Genomic DNA, 17,755 nt, shown 5'->3' with positions numbered 1-17,755 from the left:
CTCTTGTCCGTGTCAAATTGGACAATGTAAATAATCTTCTCTGCTCTATTTTGTCGATTCCTTTCAGTATTTTGAAGGTCTCGATCATATCCCCACGCAGTCTCCTTTTCTCAAGGGAGAACAATCCCAGTGTTTTAAGTCGATCCTCATATTCCAGTTTCTCCATACCCTTCACTAGTTTAGTTGCTCGTCTCTGCACCCTCTCCAGCAGTTTTATATCCTTCTTTAGGTAGGGAGACCAATGTTGGACGCAGTATTCCAAGTGGGGTCTGACCATTGCCCTATAAAGCGGCATTATAACTTTCTCCGATCTACTCGAGATTCCTTTCTTTATCATGCCCAACATTCTATTTGTCTTATTTGCCGCTGCCGCACATTGTGCCGATGGCTTCAGGGTCCTATCTATCAGTACACCCAGATCCCTTTCTTGTTCACTTTTTCCCAGAGTTGCACCTGACATTCTGTACTTGTATTCCTTATTTTTACTGCCTAAATGCATTACCTTGCATTTCTCCACGTTGAACTTCATCTGCCATTTCTCCGCCCATTTTTCTAACCGACACAAATCGCTCTGGAGTTCCTCACTGTCCTCCTGCGATCTGATTGCCCGGCAGAGTTTTGTGTCGTCTGCAAACTTGATGATCTCACTGGATGTTCCGTTTTCCAGGTCATTGATATAAATATTAAAAAGGATCGGCCCAAGTACCGAGCCCTGGGGTACACCACTAGTCACTTTCTCCCAGTCGGAGAACTTCCCATTTATGCCCACTCTCTGCTTCCTGTTATCCAGCCATTTGCCTATCCATCTTTGTATATCTCCCTCTATGCCATGGCTTTGTAGTTTCCTGAGAAGTCTTTCGTGTGGAACTTTGTCAAATGCTTTCTGGAAGTCCAAGTATATTATGTCCACCGGCTTTCCACTATCAATTTGCTTGTTCACGGTCTCAAAGAATTGGAGTAAATTTGTCAAACACGATTTCCCTTTCCTGAATCCATGTTGACTGGGTTTCATCAAGTCGTGTGTGTCCAAGTGCTGAACTATGCTATCCTTGATCAGTGATTCAATCATCTTGCCGGGGACAGACGTAAGACTCACAGGTCTATAGTTGCCCGGTTCTCCTCTCGATCCTTTTTTGAAAATTGGCGTGACGTTGGCTTTCCTCCAGTCATCTGGTATCTGACCAGTTCTGATTGACAGGTTTGCAAGTTTTTGCAATAACTCTCCGATTTCAACCTTCAATTCCTTCAAGACTCTCGGGTGAATTTTATCCGGTCCAGGAGATTTGTCACTTTTAAGTTTGTCGATCTGGTAGTATATCTGATCTAAGTTCACTTCAACTGTGGTGAGGCTGTCCTCTATTTCTCCTGTAAACAGTTTCTCCGCTTCAGGTATTGTTGAGGTGTCCTCCTTCGTAAAGACGGACGCAAAGAAGGAATTTAGTTTGTCTGCGATTTGTTTATCTTCCTTGATGTACCCTTTTCTTCCCTTGTCGTCCAGGGGTCCCACTGCCTCTTTTGCAGGTTTTTTCCCTTTCACGTATCTAAAGAAGGGCTTGAAGTTTTTGGCCTCCTGGGCTATTTTTTCCTCATAGTCCTGTTTTGCATCCCTCACCGCCTTGTGACATTTCTTCTGTTCATCTTTATGTTTGTTCCAGGCTTCGGTTGTCTTCGTGCATTTCCATTTTTTGAAAGAGTCCTTCTTTTCTTTTATGGCTTCCTTCACCTGTATGGTAAGCCATGCCGGTTCTCCTTTGCCTTTAGTTCTCCGATCTTTGGAAATCCTTGGAATGTAGAGATCTTGTGCTTCTGCAATAGTATTTTTCAATAGGCACCATGCCTGATCTACTGTTTCAAGTTTGTCCACCATCTTCTCGAGTCGTTTTGTTACCATGGCTCTCATGCAATCGTATTTACCCTTTTTAAAGTTTAAGGTGGTGGTTAAGGTTTTGGCATGTTTCCCTTTCCCGATGTCAAGTTTAAAGTTGATTACATTGTGATCCCTCGTTCCCAGTGAAACCATGACTTCTACTTCTGTTATCGGTCCGGTGAGACCATTTAGGACCAAGTCCAAGGTGGCGTCGCCTCTTGTCGGCTCTTTTACCATTTGCTCCAGGAAGCAATCCCCTAGCACCTCCAGGAAATTGGCCTCCTTGCCGCAGTTGGAGGCTCCTAGTTTCCAGTCTATTCCTGGGAAATTGAAGTCTCCCAATATAACTACATTGCCTGTCTTGCATACTTGTTTGATTTCCTCCATCATTTCTGAGTCAGTGACCTCCGCCTGTCCTGGGGGACGATAGTAAAGGCTAATTTTTGTATCTGCGCCATTGTGTCCAGGAATTTTGATCCAGAGGAACTCCAGTTTCTCTTTCCTGTCTGTTGTAATCATTCCAACAGAATCTATTCCTTCCTTAACATATAGGGCAATACCTCCACCTTTCTGCCCTTCTCGATCCCTTCTATATAGTTTGTATCCCTGTAGTACTGTGTCCCATTTGTTTTCTTCATTCCACCATGTTTCTGTTATGCCAATGATATCCATGTTCTCATGTCTTGCTATCGTCTCTAGTTCTCCCATTTTGTTTCCTAGACTTCTAGCATTTGTATACATACATCTAAGTTCCCTTCGTGTTACCTTTTTGGACCTTCTACTCTTGGCTGTCCTTACAGTTTCATTTACAGTATCCTTTACTGCTCCTGTGTTATCTCCCATGTTTGCTGTGTGGTCATCCCCTCCTGTGTCTGAGTTGTCCCTTCCTGCTTGTTCTCCTTTGTTGGCTGTGAGGTCGACCTCTCTTGTGTATGAGTAGTAGTCCTTTGTTCCTACGTCGGGGCATCCTGTTGTCCGTGCCATCGACCGGTGGTCGACTGTCGGCTTTCCCCTGTCCTTCAGTTTAAAGCCTTCTCTATTGCTTTCTTCATGTTGCCTGCCAAAACTCTTGCTCCTTCCTTGTTGAGGTGTAGTCCATCCCTTCTGTAGTACTTGCTTTTTCCCCAGAACGCCGTCCAATTGCGCACGAAGTCGAAGCCTTCATCTTCGCACCATCGTCTCATCCAGGCGTTGATCACTTGCAATTCCCCTTGTCTCTTTCCATCTGCTCTTGGTACAGGGAGGATTTCAGAGAAGGCCACCTTCACCTCCCTGATCTTCAGTTGTCTTCCGAGTGAGCGGAGCTGGCCCTTCATCTCTTCCCTGTCATACTTCCGCCCGCTCACATCATTTGTTCCTACGTGGATAAGCACAGCGGTGTCCACTCCCCGTGCGCCATCTATGATCCTGGAGATCCTGTTGGTCACATCCTTTACTCTTGCTCCAGGCAGACAGGTGACGACTCTGTCCTCTCTTCCTCCTGCGGTGTGGCTGTCTACGTGTCGTATAATGGAGTCGCCTACGATGATCCCTATCTTCTTTATTCGGGAGTTCCTTGGGGGGCGTAGGTCCACGTCCTTGGAGTAGGGCCAGTCATCTTCCTCCAATGATACTCTTGAAATTGTTTCCTGTTCTTTGGGTGGGGGGACATCTTCCTGTGCTCTCACTATTCCTCCTGGTGTGCGGTTGTCTCCTGCCTCGTCTTCGTTTTCTTCTGTGTTTGCATGGGTGTCTTCTCTCCTCACTTGGGTTTCCTGAGTACAGTTTTCCAGCCCTGGGATCTCTACGTGGTGCTGATGGGCTTCCTCTATGAACATTTCTAGATCCTTGACCTCGTCGTTTGGGCTGTACTCCACTAGAATCTTCTCCTGTGCTCGGATTCTGTCTTCGAGTTCCATCACTGTTCCCTCCAATAGTCTTACCTGACATTTCAAGCTATCCATCTCCATGCATCGATCGCAAATGTATGCCTGGATCCCCGAAGGGAGGTAGTCATACATATTGCAGTCGATACAGAAGACAGGAAAGCTCATCTTCTGACTTCCTTGGGCTTCCATTTCGTGCTTCACTCGTGGGTTGTCTGAGTGATTTGTTGTGACCTACTGCTGCTCTTTTTCCTACTGATCCTACCTCCCCCTTACCTTCTGACTTCCTGACTGCAGTCTTCCTATTTGAGTGAGTCTGTTTGTGTTACAGTGCCTGTGCCTTTGTGTGCTTGTGTCCCTTGCCTGCTGCTTCCTTGTGTTGCTTGCCTTGTTGTCTCTCTCGTGTGTGCTGTCTCTGCTCTACCTCACCTTGATTGTATGTGCGGGTTGGTTTCTTTTGTGTCTGTCTCTTCCTTATCTTCTGTGCTTGTCGGTTCCTTACCGGTCTGTTCTCCTCTGGTGTTCTTGAGAGTAGCGCTCGTCACTTGCATGGCCCTTCGCAAAGGCGCTCTCGCTAAGGCGAGCGCCTTTACCGCGCGCCTTCGCCGGTAAAGGCGAGAAAGTTGCTGGCATCAACAGACATTTATATGCACTTCTGCTTCTTGAAGAAAATGAGGTGTGGGCAGGGGGTGTTGATTGTGAATGTTTTCTTGATTGGATTAGAAATTTGTCTGAAAAATTAATAAATGGTGGGGATTTGAGAGGGGGGTCAGGTGTGTGATAGAGTTGTAGAGGAATTGAAGATTGTGTGGGATGTGGGCGGAGGGGGGGTGTTGAATGTGAATGTTTTCTTGAATGGTTTAGAAATTTATCTGAAAATTAATAAATGATGGGGATTTGAGGGGGGTCAGGTGTGTGATAGAGTTGTAGAGGAATTGAAGATTGTGTGTGTTGAAAGGAATGTCAAGATTATAGGATATTGTGTGGAGCTTATAGTATTATAGTAGATATATATCTTAGGATGTTGAAAAGTGTGTTGGGGTGGCTGGGGTGGTGGAGTTACTTCTTCCTTGGAGTTCTTGAGATCTGTATGGAAGATCTTGAGATTCAATTTTGGGTTGGGATTAGATGGAAGAGAGATACTGGATAGGAGGGTAGGGGGAGAAGATGGGTATTGGGGGAAGGGTTGGGATTAGGAGAGTGGAGGAGGGGAAATGGTATTCTCTATTTAGTTTTGGTAATGGATGGTCAGCTGAGGTTTTGGTGAAGCCTGGTCAGGGGCTGGGATGGCCAGGTTACATGGGTTTTCATAGTGGACTATGTGGAATGGTTAATGGAAGTGGATCCTGGTTAATTTTGTAACTTGGAATGTGGGGGGGGAATCAATTTGCCTATTAAGCGTTCCAAAATTTTACAACATTTACAGTGTCATAAGGTGGATGTGGCCTTCCTTTAAGAAACACATTTGACTGATCTTGAACATACGAAATTAAAACAGTGGTGGGTGGGGTAGTTTGTAGCTGCTTCCGCACAAGGAAAACATAGGGGAGTAGCGATTCTATTTTGCAAAGGACTTCTGGACAATTTACAAGTTTTGACTAAGGATGGGGAGGGAAGATTTGTGCTCTGTCGAGGGGTGATAGCTCAGCGGGACTTTGTATTTTGCTGTGTGTATGCTCCTAATGAAAATGACCCGGCATTTTATGCTAAATTGACCTGCTTGTTGTTACCTTATGCTCAAGCCTCCCTGATTGTTGGGGGAGATTTTAATGCTGTTAGAGATTCTAGTTTGGATTGTACGGGGTCTAGGAGTGCTATACGTTGGATAGGGGAGAGGGAGCTCCAAAAATTTAGTGATAATCTGGATCTAATAGACTCATGGAGAGTATTACATGGTACTCAGAAGGATTATACCCATATGTCCCGGGCACACGGTACGCAATCCCGCATAGACTATATCTGGGTGACAGAATTGGTGTTTCGGAAGTTGGTGCAAGCGGATATAGGTCCTTATACAATTTCTGATCATGCCTGGGTACAAATGATGTGGCAGGAGGGGAGGGTATCTCAGGGAAATTGGTGATGGGTGTTTCCGCTAGCTTTGTACAGGGATCAGAACTATAGGGAATGATTATTGGGTACGTGGAGGATTATAAGCGACATAATGCTCATGCAGAAGGGGATCCTATTTTATTTTGGGAAGCAGCAAAGGCAGTATTGAGGGGGGACACTCTAAGTTATAGTAGTCATGTTAAAAAAGTAAGAGATAGAGAAATTCAGCGTTTAGAGAGAGATAACGTAAGGGCCAGGAGGAAATTTGCTCAATCTGGCGATTCTATGCATAGACAGGAGCTGATGGAATTTCAAGTAACTCTCAATTCTCTCCTACATCAACGGGCGTGTAAATCCCTTGCTTATTATAAGTATCAGCTTTATAGATATGGAAATAAGGGGGGGAAACTTTTGGCAAGCTTGTTTTCATCTAGAACAGGTCCCCGTAGGGTTCAGGCCCTGATAAATGAGCAAGGGAAACGGGTTATATCAGATTCGGAGATTGGAGATATTTTTTTTTTGCTATTTTAAGACTTTTTATGCTTCCCCGTTAGAGAGGGGAGTGATGACAGGTCCCTATTTGGATGGGATGTTACCTCAAATTTCTGAGAGAGATAGGGAGCATTTGAATGCGCCTATAACACCAGAGGAAGTGTTTTGGGCAATTGGAAATAGGCCTTTGCTGAAGGTGATGATGACATGCGCACTGAATTTTATAAACTTTTAAGTGAAGAAATTATACAACCGCTCACTAGGATGTTTAATATTATGATTGGTGCGGAGGCTTTATCGGAAGGTATGAACATGGCTCGAATTCTGGTATTGCATAAGTCGAATAAAGATCCAGAAAAGGCGGGTTCATATCGTCCTATTTCTTTACTAAATACAGAGGTTAAAATGTTATCAAAGATTATGGCAAATAGGATGGCCACTGTGCTACCCTCCCTTATAGATGATGCTCAGGTGGGATTTGTGAAGGGATGAACAATTGCTAAAAATGTTAGAAAATTGTTGCTGTCTTTGGAGCAGCGAACGATGCACAATTTTCCTTCTGTGCTGGTTATAACAAAAAATTTGTTTAAATAGTTTAAATTAGTAGAAACATAATATGGATAATGAAATAAAAGAACAGGTTTTTGGCCAGTGATTGCAGTACAGAGTACGTGTTTGGAATACACCTACGCTGGTAATGATTACCACTGAAATTATAAGTGTAGTACTCCTTATTTCTGAGGCGTTTTCCTGAACGAATATCAAACTCCATGTACAGATAAACTATAAAAGTGGAGTGCGAGTGTTTGAGTATAGACTTTTTCATAGGAGTGGAGATTTGACTTTTGTGATACATTAAATATTTATACCACTCAGTTAGGATTGTTTATAGTTTGGATACAAAATAAACCTGCCAGAATGTTTGAAAAAAAATCCACCCAATTGGGCAGGAAAATTGAATTGAAAAATTGATTCAATAGGCTGAATCGAATCAAATCAAAAAATATTTCCCTGAATCAGGCAGCACTACTGAATACTGGGGATTCATACCTAACCTATACACCAGGATTTACACCCAGTTTCAATTGGTATAAATCATCATGCCCAAACTTTGGCGCAGAAATCAACTCTAAGTATTACAGGTACTCATCAACTTACGACCGCAATTGGTTCCGACTGACAGGTCACGTAAGTCGGCCTATGTTAAATTAAGGCAAGAATATTAGATTGGGTAATGATATTTTAATCATCTTAAAGCAATCTGTTAACAACATTTTCTTTCTTTCTAAGTCAAACTACAGTACAATTGTTGAAAAACATACAAAAATAAGAAATATAGTACAGTAAAGTACATTTAATTCCTGGCACCACTGGTGCTTGGCTGCGGGTTGTTGATATCTCCTTCATCAGGCGATGCTGCGGACAGGGTGGTGGGTAGAGTTGCTCTTTTCATAAACATAGTGAGCTTCGTCTGAATTGTTTGCTTTTTTTCTCTTCATAAATTTCTCAATAAGGACGAAATGTGTCATGTGCCATCCGTTCAATCCTCGCAAATTGTTCAATGTTTGGATCCATGTCTTCAAAATGGGTGAGGAGTTTATTCAGTGGAGATAAACCTTCTGACAATCCCTTTGTGGTGAACATTTGTGGTGGTGCCTCATCCTCTTGGTCTTTCTCTAATTCTTTTATTTTTTCTTTCGCCACTCTTTCTTCTTCTAATTCTATCAGCTCTTCATTTGTAAGTTCCCCTGATTCCTAGTCTAGCAACTCCTCAGCATCTTCCATTTTACATTCCAATAAAAGGTCTTTTGACAGTTTCACTATTTCTTCACAAATCCCATCAAGTTCTTGTTCATTGTTAAATCCAGCAAAGGTATTCACATAGCGCTTAACACACTTCTTCCATACACCATTCATACACTTTTCTGTCACTGAGTCCCACACAGTAGCAAGATTTTTAATACACTTAAAAATGTTATATTGTTTCCAATAGTCACGTAGTGATAGTTCAGGGTCGGCATCTATAACAGCTATGGCTTGGGCGAAAGTGGTTCTGAGATAGTTTGCTTTCAAAGTAGCAATTGTCCCTTGGTCCATCGGTTGAATAAGTGATGTAGTGTTTGGGGGCAAAAATAACACTTTCACATTGGGACAGAGATCAGCTAAGTGATATGGATGTCCAGGTGCATTATCGAGCAACAGTAAAATTTTGAAGGGGGATTCCTCTCTCATAATAGTACTCATGCACTTGAGGAATAAAACAATTACTGTACCAATCCTCAAATAAAGCCTGGTTCATCCAGGCATTACGGCTTGATCTATAATAAACTGCCAAAGTGTGCTTGTTCACATTCTTAAATGCACGTGGATTTTCAGAATGATAAATTAATAAGGACTTCAGCTTGACCCCCTTGATATTCCCTCCAAGTGGTAGAGTGAGTCTATCCTTGTCTGCTTTAAATCCTGGCATGTGTTCTTTGTGGATGTAAGTGTATCCTGGCATCCACTTCCAATATAACCCAGTTTCATCCACATTAAAAATTTGCTCTGCGAGGTAACCCTCAACCTTGATTATTTCTTCTAAACTATCAACAAACTTATTAGCTCCTTCCTCATCCACACTTGCTGCTTCTTCAGTCACCTAAACATTATGCAACTGGAATCTATTTATAAACCTCTTAAACCAGCCAGTATGTGCCACAAATTCTTGACTGTAGTCTTCTCCGGTGCGTTCCCAAACAGACTTCTAGCCTTCAACTGTACTGTAAAGAGGCTTAATGGCATCTGCTTTTGAATCCATCCAAAATGTTTAACAATTTCTCCATTTCATGGATGGGCCAGGTACGTTGCTTTGTAATCACTGTTGACCGCAAAGGTGCAGAACCTTTCACAGCTTCACGAATTCTATTTTTGTCCTTTATAATAGTCGACACAGTAGAGTGTGATAACTTTATATCACATGCGATCACATTCACTTTCTTTCCTCCTTCATACTGTTTTATTATCATCATTTTTGGGTCTAAATCTATGGCCTTTCTTTCCTTTTTGGAAGGCTGAGGAGTGGACAAAACAATTTCCTCTTGGTAGTCATGTTTAGGGTACGAAATTGCCAAAACCATGAGGTACAAACTCATATGGGGCAACATATGAGTTTGTATGTTATTATGCTGCGTGGCTAGACTTGGGAGAGCGGAAGATGCGTCGTAAAGTTGAACAGTCGTAACGTGCATAGGTTGTAAGTTGACGAGTACCTGTATTCTATAAAAGACACACAACTTGGACCACTGTTTATAGAATAGTGCTCAGGATGGATTTTTTTCGGCACCCCAAAAAAAGAGTATAAGAAAAGGGAGTGCTATTTGGATGCTTTTTAGCACACCTAAATCTTGTGGCATAATCAGATTGGTATGTCTCACTTTTATCAACATTACTTCTCTTTCACGAAGGTTTACTTTTTTCACTATACAACCACATTTTCATCAGATTTCATGTTTCAGTCACATCTTATTTTTCATCACTCTGATGGCATGCTCACTATTCACATCATTTTATATGTCATACTCGTACACCTAAACATTTACTTAGTTTTTATATTTTTATACAGATTTTGTAATTGGTATGTTCATTATAAAATCACTCATATACTCACTCAGCTTTTGCATACACACACTTCACACTTTTATTCATTTGGTATGTTCACCTTTACAATATCACATTTATTCATATTATTTTATTTGTATACTCATATGTTTACATACTTTCATAGGACCCCAGAAGAAGGTTATTCATAACCAAAACATGGATCGTGTTGGGTCCAACTCCATACCACAAAATTCTTTCATTGTGTTTTTATTTGTGAAGTCTTTTTATTTGTCAAGATCATCAATTCCACAGTTTTGTTTTTTGTTTGGTTTTCTGTAGAACAATTTGTTGATTTTATTTGGCTTGTGTTTGGACCTTTTCTAATATATGCATATCAGAATGGGTTTGTTTGTGGACAATTTCCTTTGGATAATTCATGCATCTTTTGGAATGTGTTTTCAATGGTCCTGGATTTGTCTAATTTGGTAATTCTATCACTTTTTGTGGAAAAGGGTTTTGATAAGATAGAATGGGTTTATTTATTTCATGTGTCGGCACTTTTTTGCTTATCCAAAAATTAACGGTTGGACTTTCCTGGATAAGACCCTAGCGTTTCAAGCAGATACACAGCAGTCTTGGCTAGGCAATTGTATTCATCAAGCTATGTCATCTTATAGTTTATTTTGAAAAATAATTGAGACAGCGCTGTTCGATAAATTTATTTCTTAATACAGCCCATTATTACTGAACTTGTATTTTTAAAGTTCATATCTGTATTTTTATTAAATATTTGAATTTTTATGTTATCTTGTATTTCGCTGATTGTCCAGCTCTTCTTAGTGTAAATCACCTAGAATTTTTGGTTATGGCGGTATAAAAGAATAAAGTTATTATTATTATTTATTAAAATGGTTGGCTTGCTGTATAATCGCCATTTGCCCAAGTTTTTGTGAATGGGATGTTAATCGGATACTTTTCCCTTATTTAGGGAAATGAACATGGATGTCCACTTTCTTCTTTATTGTTTGATTTGGCTTTAGAACCTCTCCTTGTTGCAGTTTGGTCATGTGAGGCCATTTCAGAAATTCAAGTGGGAACATTAAATTGTAAATTATCAGCCTATGCAAATGTCTAGTTATTTTATGTGAATGTGCATTCTTTGCCATAGCTGTTTAATGTGATTGAGAAGTATTCTGGGATCTCGGGATACAATATCAATTGGAGTAAGTTAATGGTGATGCCTCTATCTGTGCATTTTCAGAGGTGGCATTTGGCAGACTATTCATTAGAATGGACACCTGATTCTTTGGAGGGGGGAGGGTTTGTGCTATATGTGAAATCAATATAGAAATTCCATGTGTGAAGAGAGAGAATATGTAGGTAGGGTTATACTACCATCCCCAAGGACAGAATGAGCAGACAAATAAATGTTTTCAGAGATTAGGAAAGCTGGCAAACTGGTCAACAGTATAATATTGGGTGATGTCAATTACTCATAAAAAAATACACACTCTATTTGTAACTACCAAGGCTTTAACCCTTCTTACAAAAATAATAAAGGGGAAAAAAAGAGCTCAGTTCAGCTGTATAGATAATAAAAAACCTCCCCTTTATAACTGTCCAAAAATCTTCCATCAAAAATCACGGAATACAAAAAGGTTCTCTATAGTCCTTCAATAATATTCTTGCACCTCACATATCAGGTTTCTTTAACATCCCACTTGCACAAAGTTCAAATTTCAATAACCAAATTTCAATTACCAATAACCAAAAAAATCTCTACAGAGTACTTAGCTGCAATCCAAACTGTGACAACATGAAGGAGCGGTTATGCTAATAAGATATTCTATCATCACTCTTCCTGCAATCTGATTGGGGTGCATTGGCATGACGGGGGCGTTATCAAGGAGCAGTCTTTGGATGTTGGTGAGTTCCAGTGCCATTGAAAAGAGCAGTGAAGTTTGAAAGAAAAACAAATCTCTGACGCATCAGGGAAGCGAAACAGGGAACCCTTGTTGGCTTAGTTGCTGTAATATATAAGTTACTGTGGAGGTATTCAGATGACATTTGGAATGTGGAAGGAAGTGATTGGAGACATGCCACAATTTGAATTCTAATCTAATCTTCTATTTCTGCGTCGCGCATACCTATGAAGGCTCTGGGCGACTTACATAGAGAAGAGAGGGGAAGAGGAGAGGGGCAGGGAAGAGAGGTGGGAGGAGAAAGAGGGGGGATACTTAGGCAGGAAAGGGGAGAGAGAGGATCTGTGTTGTTCAAGTATCAAAGAGGAAGGTTTTCAGTTTTTTTTCCAGAATTTGGTGTAGCTGGGCTCTGTTCTAGTCATTTCAGTGAGGTTATTCCGGGTTTCACTCCTGGGAAAGTTAGCATGTAGTGGAAAATATGCTTGTATTGGAGATTCTTTGTTGATGGGACGTTTAGTAGTATCCTGTTGAGGGCTCTGTGAGAAGTAGTCAATGCCTTTGAGAAGAGCTGGATGAGTGGAGCCGCTGAGTTTCTATTAAGTAGCAGCTACGTACTCTGTAGATTTTTTTCACTGTGGTTATTGAAGTTTGAACTTAGTTACCAGATGCAAGGGAGGGGGTCAGTGCCAAAAAAAAAGATCTGGGTGTCATTGTAGACAATGCGCTGAAACCTGCCCAATGCATGATGGTGGCCATAAAAGCAAACAAGATGGTAGGAGTTATGAAAAAAGGGATGGTTAACAAGCCTAAGAATGTTATAATGCCTCTGTATTGCTTCATGGTGCGACCTTACCTCGAGTATTGCGACAAGATGATAAAGGAGTTAGAACTCCTCTCTTATGAGTAAAGACTAAAGAGGTTAGGGATCTTCAGCTTGGACAAGAGATGACTGAGGGGAGATATGTCTGAAGTCTACAGAATCCTGAATGGTATAGAATGGGTACAAGTGGATCAATTTTTTACTGCATCAAGATTTACAAAGTCTAGGGAACATTCAATGAAATTACAGGGAAATACTTTTAAAATCAATAGGAGGAAACATTTTTTTCACTCAGAGAATAGTTAAGCTCTGGAACATTTTAGGTGTAAGGCTTGATTCTGGCCTAACAATGAAGCTGCAAGTAACTAAGACCATTCAAGCATGCTTTGCACAAATGCATTTGTTATACTGATTAAAACCAATGCTAGCGCCATATGATTTTCAAACTGTTGTTCAGATTATGGTTTGTCTAGACTTGATTAGTCCAATGCCCTGTACCTTGGAATAACAAAAGCAAGATTCAGAGCATTGCAGGTTATACAAAATGCAGCAGTACGATTGATAATGGGATTGTCTAGATATGATCATATTTCACCACATCTCCAAAAACTGCATTGGCGTCCAGTCGCCTTCAGAGTACAGTATAAAGTGATGATTTTCCATCAATCCTCGTATGGAAACATCCCAGAATCGTATAAAAATAATATATTTAGCTATACCACAAAAAGATCTTTGCGTTCTGAGAATTTAGCTTTAGTGAGGACATCTGTGAATCCAAGACTTGTTGAGACTAATAAAATGACTTTCTGTTGTGTAGGAGTTAAGTTATGGTGGGTCAGATACGAAATTGCTGTGAAATGGGCAGGTTTAGAAAACTGCTTAAGATGCAGTTATTTATAGATGCCTTTTTCTAGCTATCTCTAGTAAAATTGATGAACTAGCCACGATCTTTAGTATCCAAATTATTATATCTTTCTGAGGATTGTTTGCATGTTTATTTTATCACATGTCAATTTTATCATGTATTTGTTTTATCATGCATTTATTTTAATATTATGTATGTAAATTATGTAAACCGCTTAGTTTTAAACAATATATAAATTCTTAAAATAAATAAAATAAAAATATTGACAGAAGTTGTGGTAAGAGCAATTAAAGTAGCTGGTTTTAAGAAAGGTTTGGACAATTTCCTGGAGGATAAGTCCACAGTCTATTATTGAGACAGATATGGGGAAGCCACTGCTTGCCCTGGATCAGTAGCATGGAATGTTTCTACTATTTGGGTTTTTACCAGGTGCTGTTAACCTGCATTGGCCACTGAGTCTGTAAGGCTATTGGTCTGAGCCTGTAAGGCTATTCTTATGTTCTTATGTTTGTAGAAAAAACTTTTGTGGTTTTTTTGGCAAAATAAGCCACTATGTGTTGTAGTGCAAAAGCTTAATTTACTTAAAGAATTTGGGGGTGTAAGTTTTCTAGATTTTAAGTTATATCATTATGCATTTTTGTTTGCTGCAGCGGCATATTGGTTATCTGTTCCAGAGACTATGGAATTTCCTATGGTTGTTGTTTGAAAGAGCGATTTGCAGCCCCTTATCCTTTATGCGGTTAACAGTATAGATTTGTTGTGTTGTGCCAAAATCTTTAATTTTACAGTTAATATCTCAGGCGATGAAACTTATTGTTCAGAAGTTAGGGTTATTTTGGCCGATTTTTGATTGTTTCATTATGGTACAACTCGGATCTTAAGATTCAAGATAGATGAGTCAGTTGGTTGGATTGGCAGACTAAAGGAGTTTGGTATGTTAGCTGTTTCAGGGGCTTAATTGTAAGACTTTTGAGGATCTGTGTAGTGAATTTCATTTGGAGACTAAACATTATTTTCAATGGTTGCAATTAAGGCATTGTTTAAGTAGTTCACAATGTATTAAATGGGTGAGGGTTGGTGATACAGGGTTGCATAAATTTTGTGATGGTCTTGTTGGGCAGTCAAAGAAGACTTCAATGGTTTACTGTAAGGTTTAGTTTAAGGAAGTGTAAGGATATGATGCATTGCAAGATGTATGGGAACATTATTTAGGAAAGTGTTTTGATGAGGATGCATGGAAAGCCTTCTGGGTAAGAGTATGTAGGCCCACTCTGCTTCTGCTTCTGTTGCTCAATCACTTTTCGCTGTTGCACATCAAGCATTGTGACTCTTTATAAAGTTTCTCAATTGTCTAATGGTGGGTAAAGTATGTGTTGGCCTTGTAAAATGCAAATGAGAACCTTTTGTCACCTGTTCTATGGATGTGTGCATGTGAAATTTTATTGGGATTTGGTGTGGAAGAGAGTGCAGGACATTTTTAACATACAAACTGAACTTATAAAATAGTTATTTTCAGATTGGAGGCTTTGCCTTCATTGTTCTGTCATAAAAGTAGGGCAAGATTATTTGATGTCCTTATGGGATTGGCATTGCAGCAAATTTTATCTGTGTGGAAAGATAGTGCTGCTTTATCGATGGATGCTTGGTGGGTGGGTGTCTGCCTTACACGGAAATATGAGGAGATTGCCGCTGTTAAAAAGGACCTGGTTAGTCAGTTTAGAATGATATGGGCTCTCTTAATTGCTTATTGTTCATTAATTTATGATTTTGCGCTTTAATTACACTGGATTCCTACTTTACTTGTATTGTTTTTAGAATTATTGTAAAGGGGGATAAAAGGTTGTATGGTATATTGTATTCTAATGAATATATTTAAACAGGAATCTTCAACTTATCCACAAAAATGCAAACTTCTATTCTATCTTCATGCCATATAGGAAACATCTGTGTTTATAACCCACATCTTTTTGAATTCTATCACTGTTTTTGACTCCACTATTTTTTCTGCTATCTTCAGGCTTTCTAAAGAGCTTATAGCCCAGTATAGCTGTGTGCCATTCATTGTAATAGTAGTAATATCTAAGTCTGCTTCTACTATTAGGGCTTGCAGATCTGAGCCGAGTGTTCGTGCTCTTTGCTTTCCAGCTATATTTTGTTGGCTTGCTTGTCTTTTTAGCTTCTTTCTTTGCCTCATACCTTTGTTGTTGATAAATGAGTTGCAACGATGGCTTTTTGTTATTTTTTTCCCCACTACTGTCACGCCTTTGCTGGGCTGATATCCTGTACTCACCTGCTTCTATGTGCCACCCCCTTCTCTCGTTTAAATGTCCTACAATACGTTGTCTCAATTTCTCACTTAGGATCCTCTTTCCTACCTGAAGCAGGACTCTTGGGCACTATTGTTTGAATGCAAGAGAATAGGCATGTCCCTTTGGGTGATTAGACACATTGGTGCTGGACTTCTGAGCATCCAAATGGGAAGTGTCTAAAATTCCCCAACCCACTACCCCCATCCCTGTACTCACCAGGCTCTGAGCCAGGGGATGGCAGAAGCAGTCCTCAGAGCATAAAAGAGAGCACAGCTGCTCCAGGAGGTGCCTATGAGAGAAAACAGAGCACAGGTATTGCCTGGGACATCTATGACCTCCCTTGCACCAACGGTCCTCAGAGCATAAGGGAGAGCATGGCTGCCTCAGGCACTGCCTGTGAGAGGGGATATTTCCTGTTCTGTCTTCTTTCACAGACACCTCCTGGGGAAATTATGTTCTCACTTATGCTTGAGGACTGCCCTGCCTACAGCACTGTGCCTCTGCTGTCTGGATGGCCCCAGGCTCAGATACTGGTGAGTATGAGAAAGGTGGGGAGGCTCTTATGAATACTCTTATGAATACTTGCCTGTATGAATACTCAAATGTCTGGCACCAATATGGCAGTGCTGAAATACCACAAAAAACAGGGAGGAATAGAGGGAGGTATAGTACAAAGATTCAAAAATATCACTCCAAAACAAAAGCACCACACAAGCCAAGAAAGCTAGCTTATTAAGCGAAAGAAAAGCCTCAGACAAGCGGAGAGGTGTACCCACACTCTTCCACCCAAGCATCATAGGCAAAAAACTTTTGCACAAGTTTTAAGTTAGCAGGTGGGAGCAAAAAATAGCCGAGAATGATTAATGGTAAAAACCACTGAACACAAATAGGCCAGGCCAGATTTTTACCTTTAATCATTCTCGGCTATTTTTTGCTCCCACCTGCTAATTTTAAACTTGTGTGAAAGTTTTTTGCCTATGATGCTTGGGTGGAAGAGTGTGGGTACACCTCTCCGTTTGTCTGAGGCTTTTCTTTCACTTAAGTAATAGGCTAGCTTTCTTGGCTTGTGTGGTGCTTTTGTTTTGGATCCACCCTGTTGGAGCTCTCTCAATATCCTAGGATATATCTCATTGGGCCCCATGGCTTTGACCACTTATAGTTTTGCAGGATGTCTATAAACACTTTCTTCTGTGAATTATGTACTATCTACCATACCCCACACGTGCCTGTGTCAATTCATTGTTTAAAGCAAGTTTTCCTGGTAATCCAGCCCAGTATTTTGGGATGCCATTCCCTCTGAACCCTCCATAGATGATCCTGTGCTTCTCCCATTCAATCCTATCCTTTCTTCCCTTTAGCCAACTGTTTCATGCTATATCTGTCTCTTGTGCTGCTTGGGTTTATTCTAAAGTTGGAACTTTAAGGTACTACATAGTCTTCAGGGCTCTGTTGACACCCAGAATTCAGACTACCAGATCGGTCCTGGTCAGCAGAGGTCGATATAGCATGAAGTGTCTGTCATTCTTCTGCCAGACAGAAGGCGAAAACCAACTGAAAGTAGTGTGATAGAGAAAAGGTAAGATAGAAAGAGGACCACAGGAAAAAAGCTGGCGAACTGATAAGAGGATTGTAGAAGAAGATATGAGTGAAGGGGAGGGGTTGTTTCATTAATAACTAGTAATAACTCTATGCCTCCCACCCCACCCTCAGAGCAGTTATGCTGCAGCCCTCCAAACCTTTTAGTTTCATAGTCAGTGAAACTGTCCTTGTTGAATTTTTGCAGGCATTGCCCTACGTTTGTCTTCTGATTGCTATGTTGTTCTTCATCTACGCCATCATTGGCATGCAGGTAAATATAGTTTTAAGGGTGATTTTAAAATGCAGTCATCTGTACTGTTGGGTTAGTATTCGGGGAGGGGGGCAGTTAAGAGACAAGGATGGCTGTCCAGGAGATGATTTCTTCAGTTTGGTTTTTTTGCAC

The 17,755-nt window shown here is 40.6% G+C and overlaps 1 protein-coding gene across 5 annotated transcripts in view; it reads left to right on the top strand.

The window, feature by feature from the left end:
• Positions 1–17,755, top strand: part of CACNA1B (calcium voltage-gated channel subunit alpha1 B) — a 1,471,643-nt gene that overhangs the window by 1,227,085 nt on the left and 226,803 nt on the right. For all 5 annotated transcript variants that reach the window (XM_033960470.1, XM_033960471.1, XM_033960469.1 and 2 more), the window contains one exon: positions 17,558–17,623. In XM_033960470.1, the coding sequence (XP_033816361.1) occupies positions 17,558–17,623 (66 nt within the window). The remainder of the gene's footprint in view (positions 1–17,557; positions 17,624–17,755) is intronic.

The sequence above is a fragment of the Geotrypetes seraphini genome, chromosome 10 (assembly GCF_902459505.1).
Source record: "Geotrypetes seraphini chromosome 10, aGeoSer1.1, whole genome shotgun sequence".
Lineage (NCBI taxonomy): Eukaryota > Metazoa > Chordata > Amphibia > Gymnophiona > Dermophiidae > Geotrypetes > Geotrypetes seraphini.
This window is presented reverse-complemented; position numbering and strand designations above follow the sequence as displayed.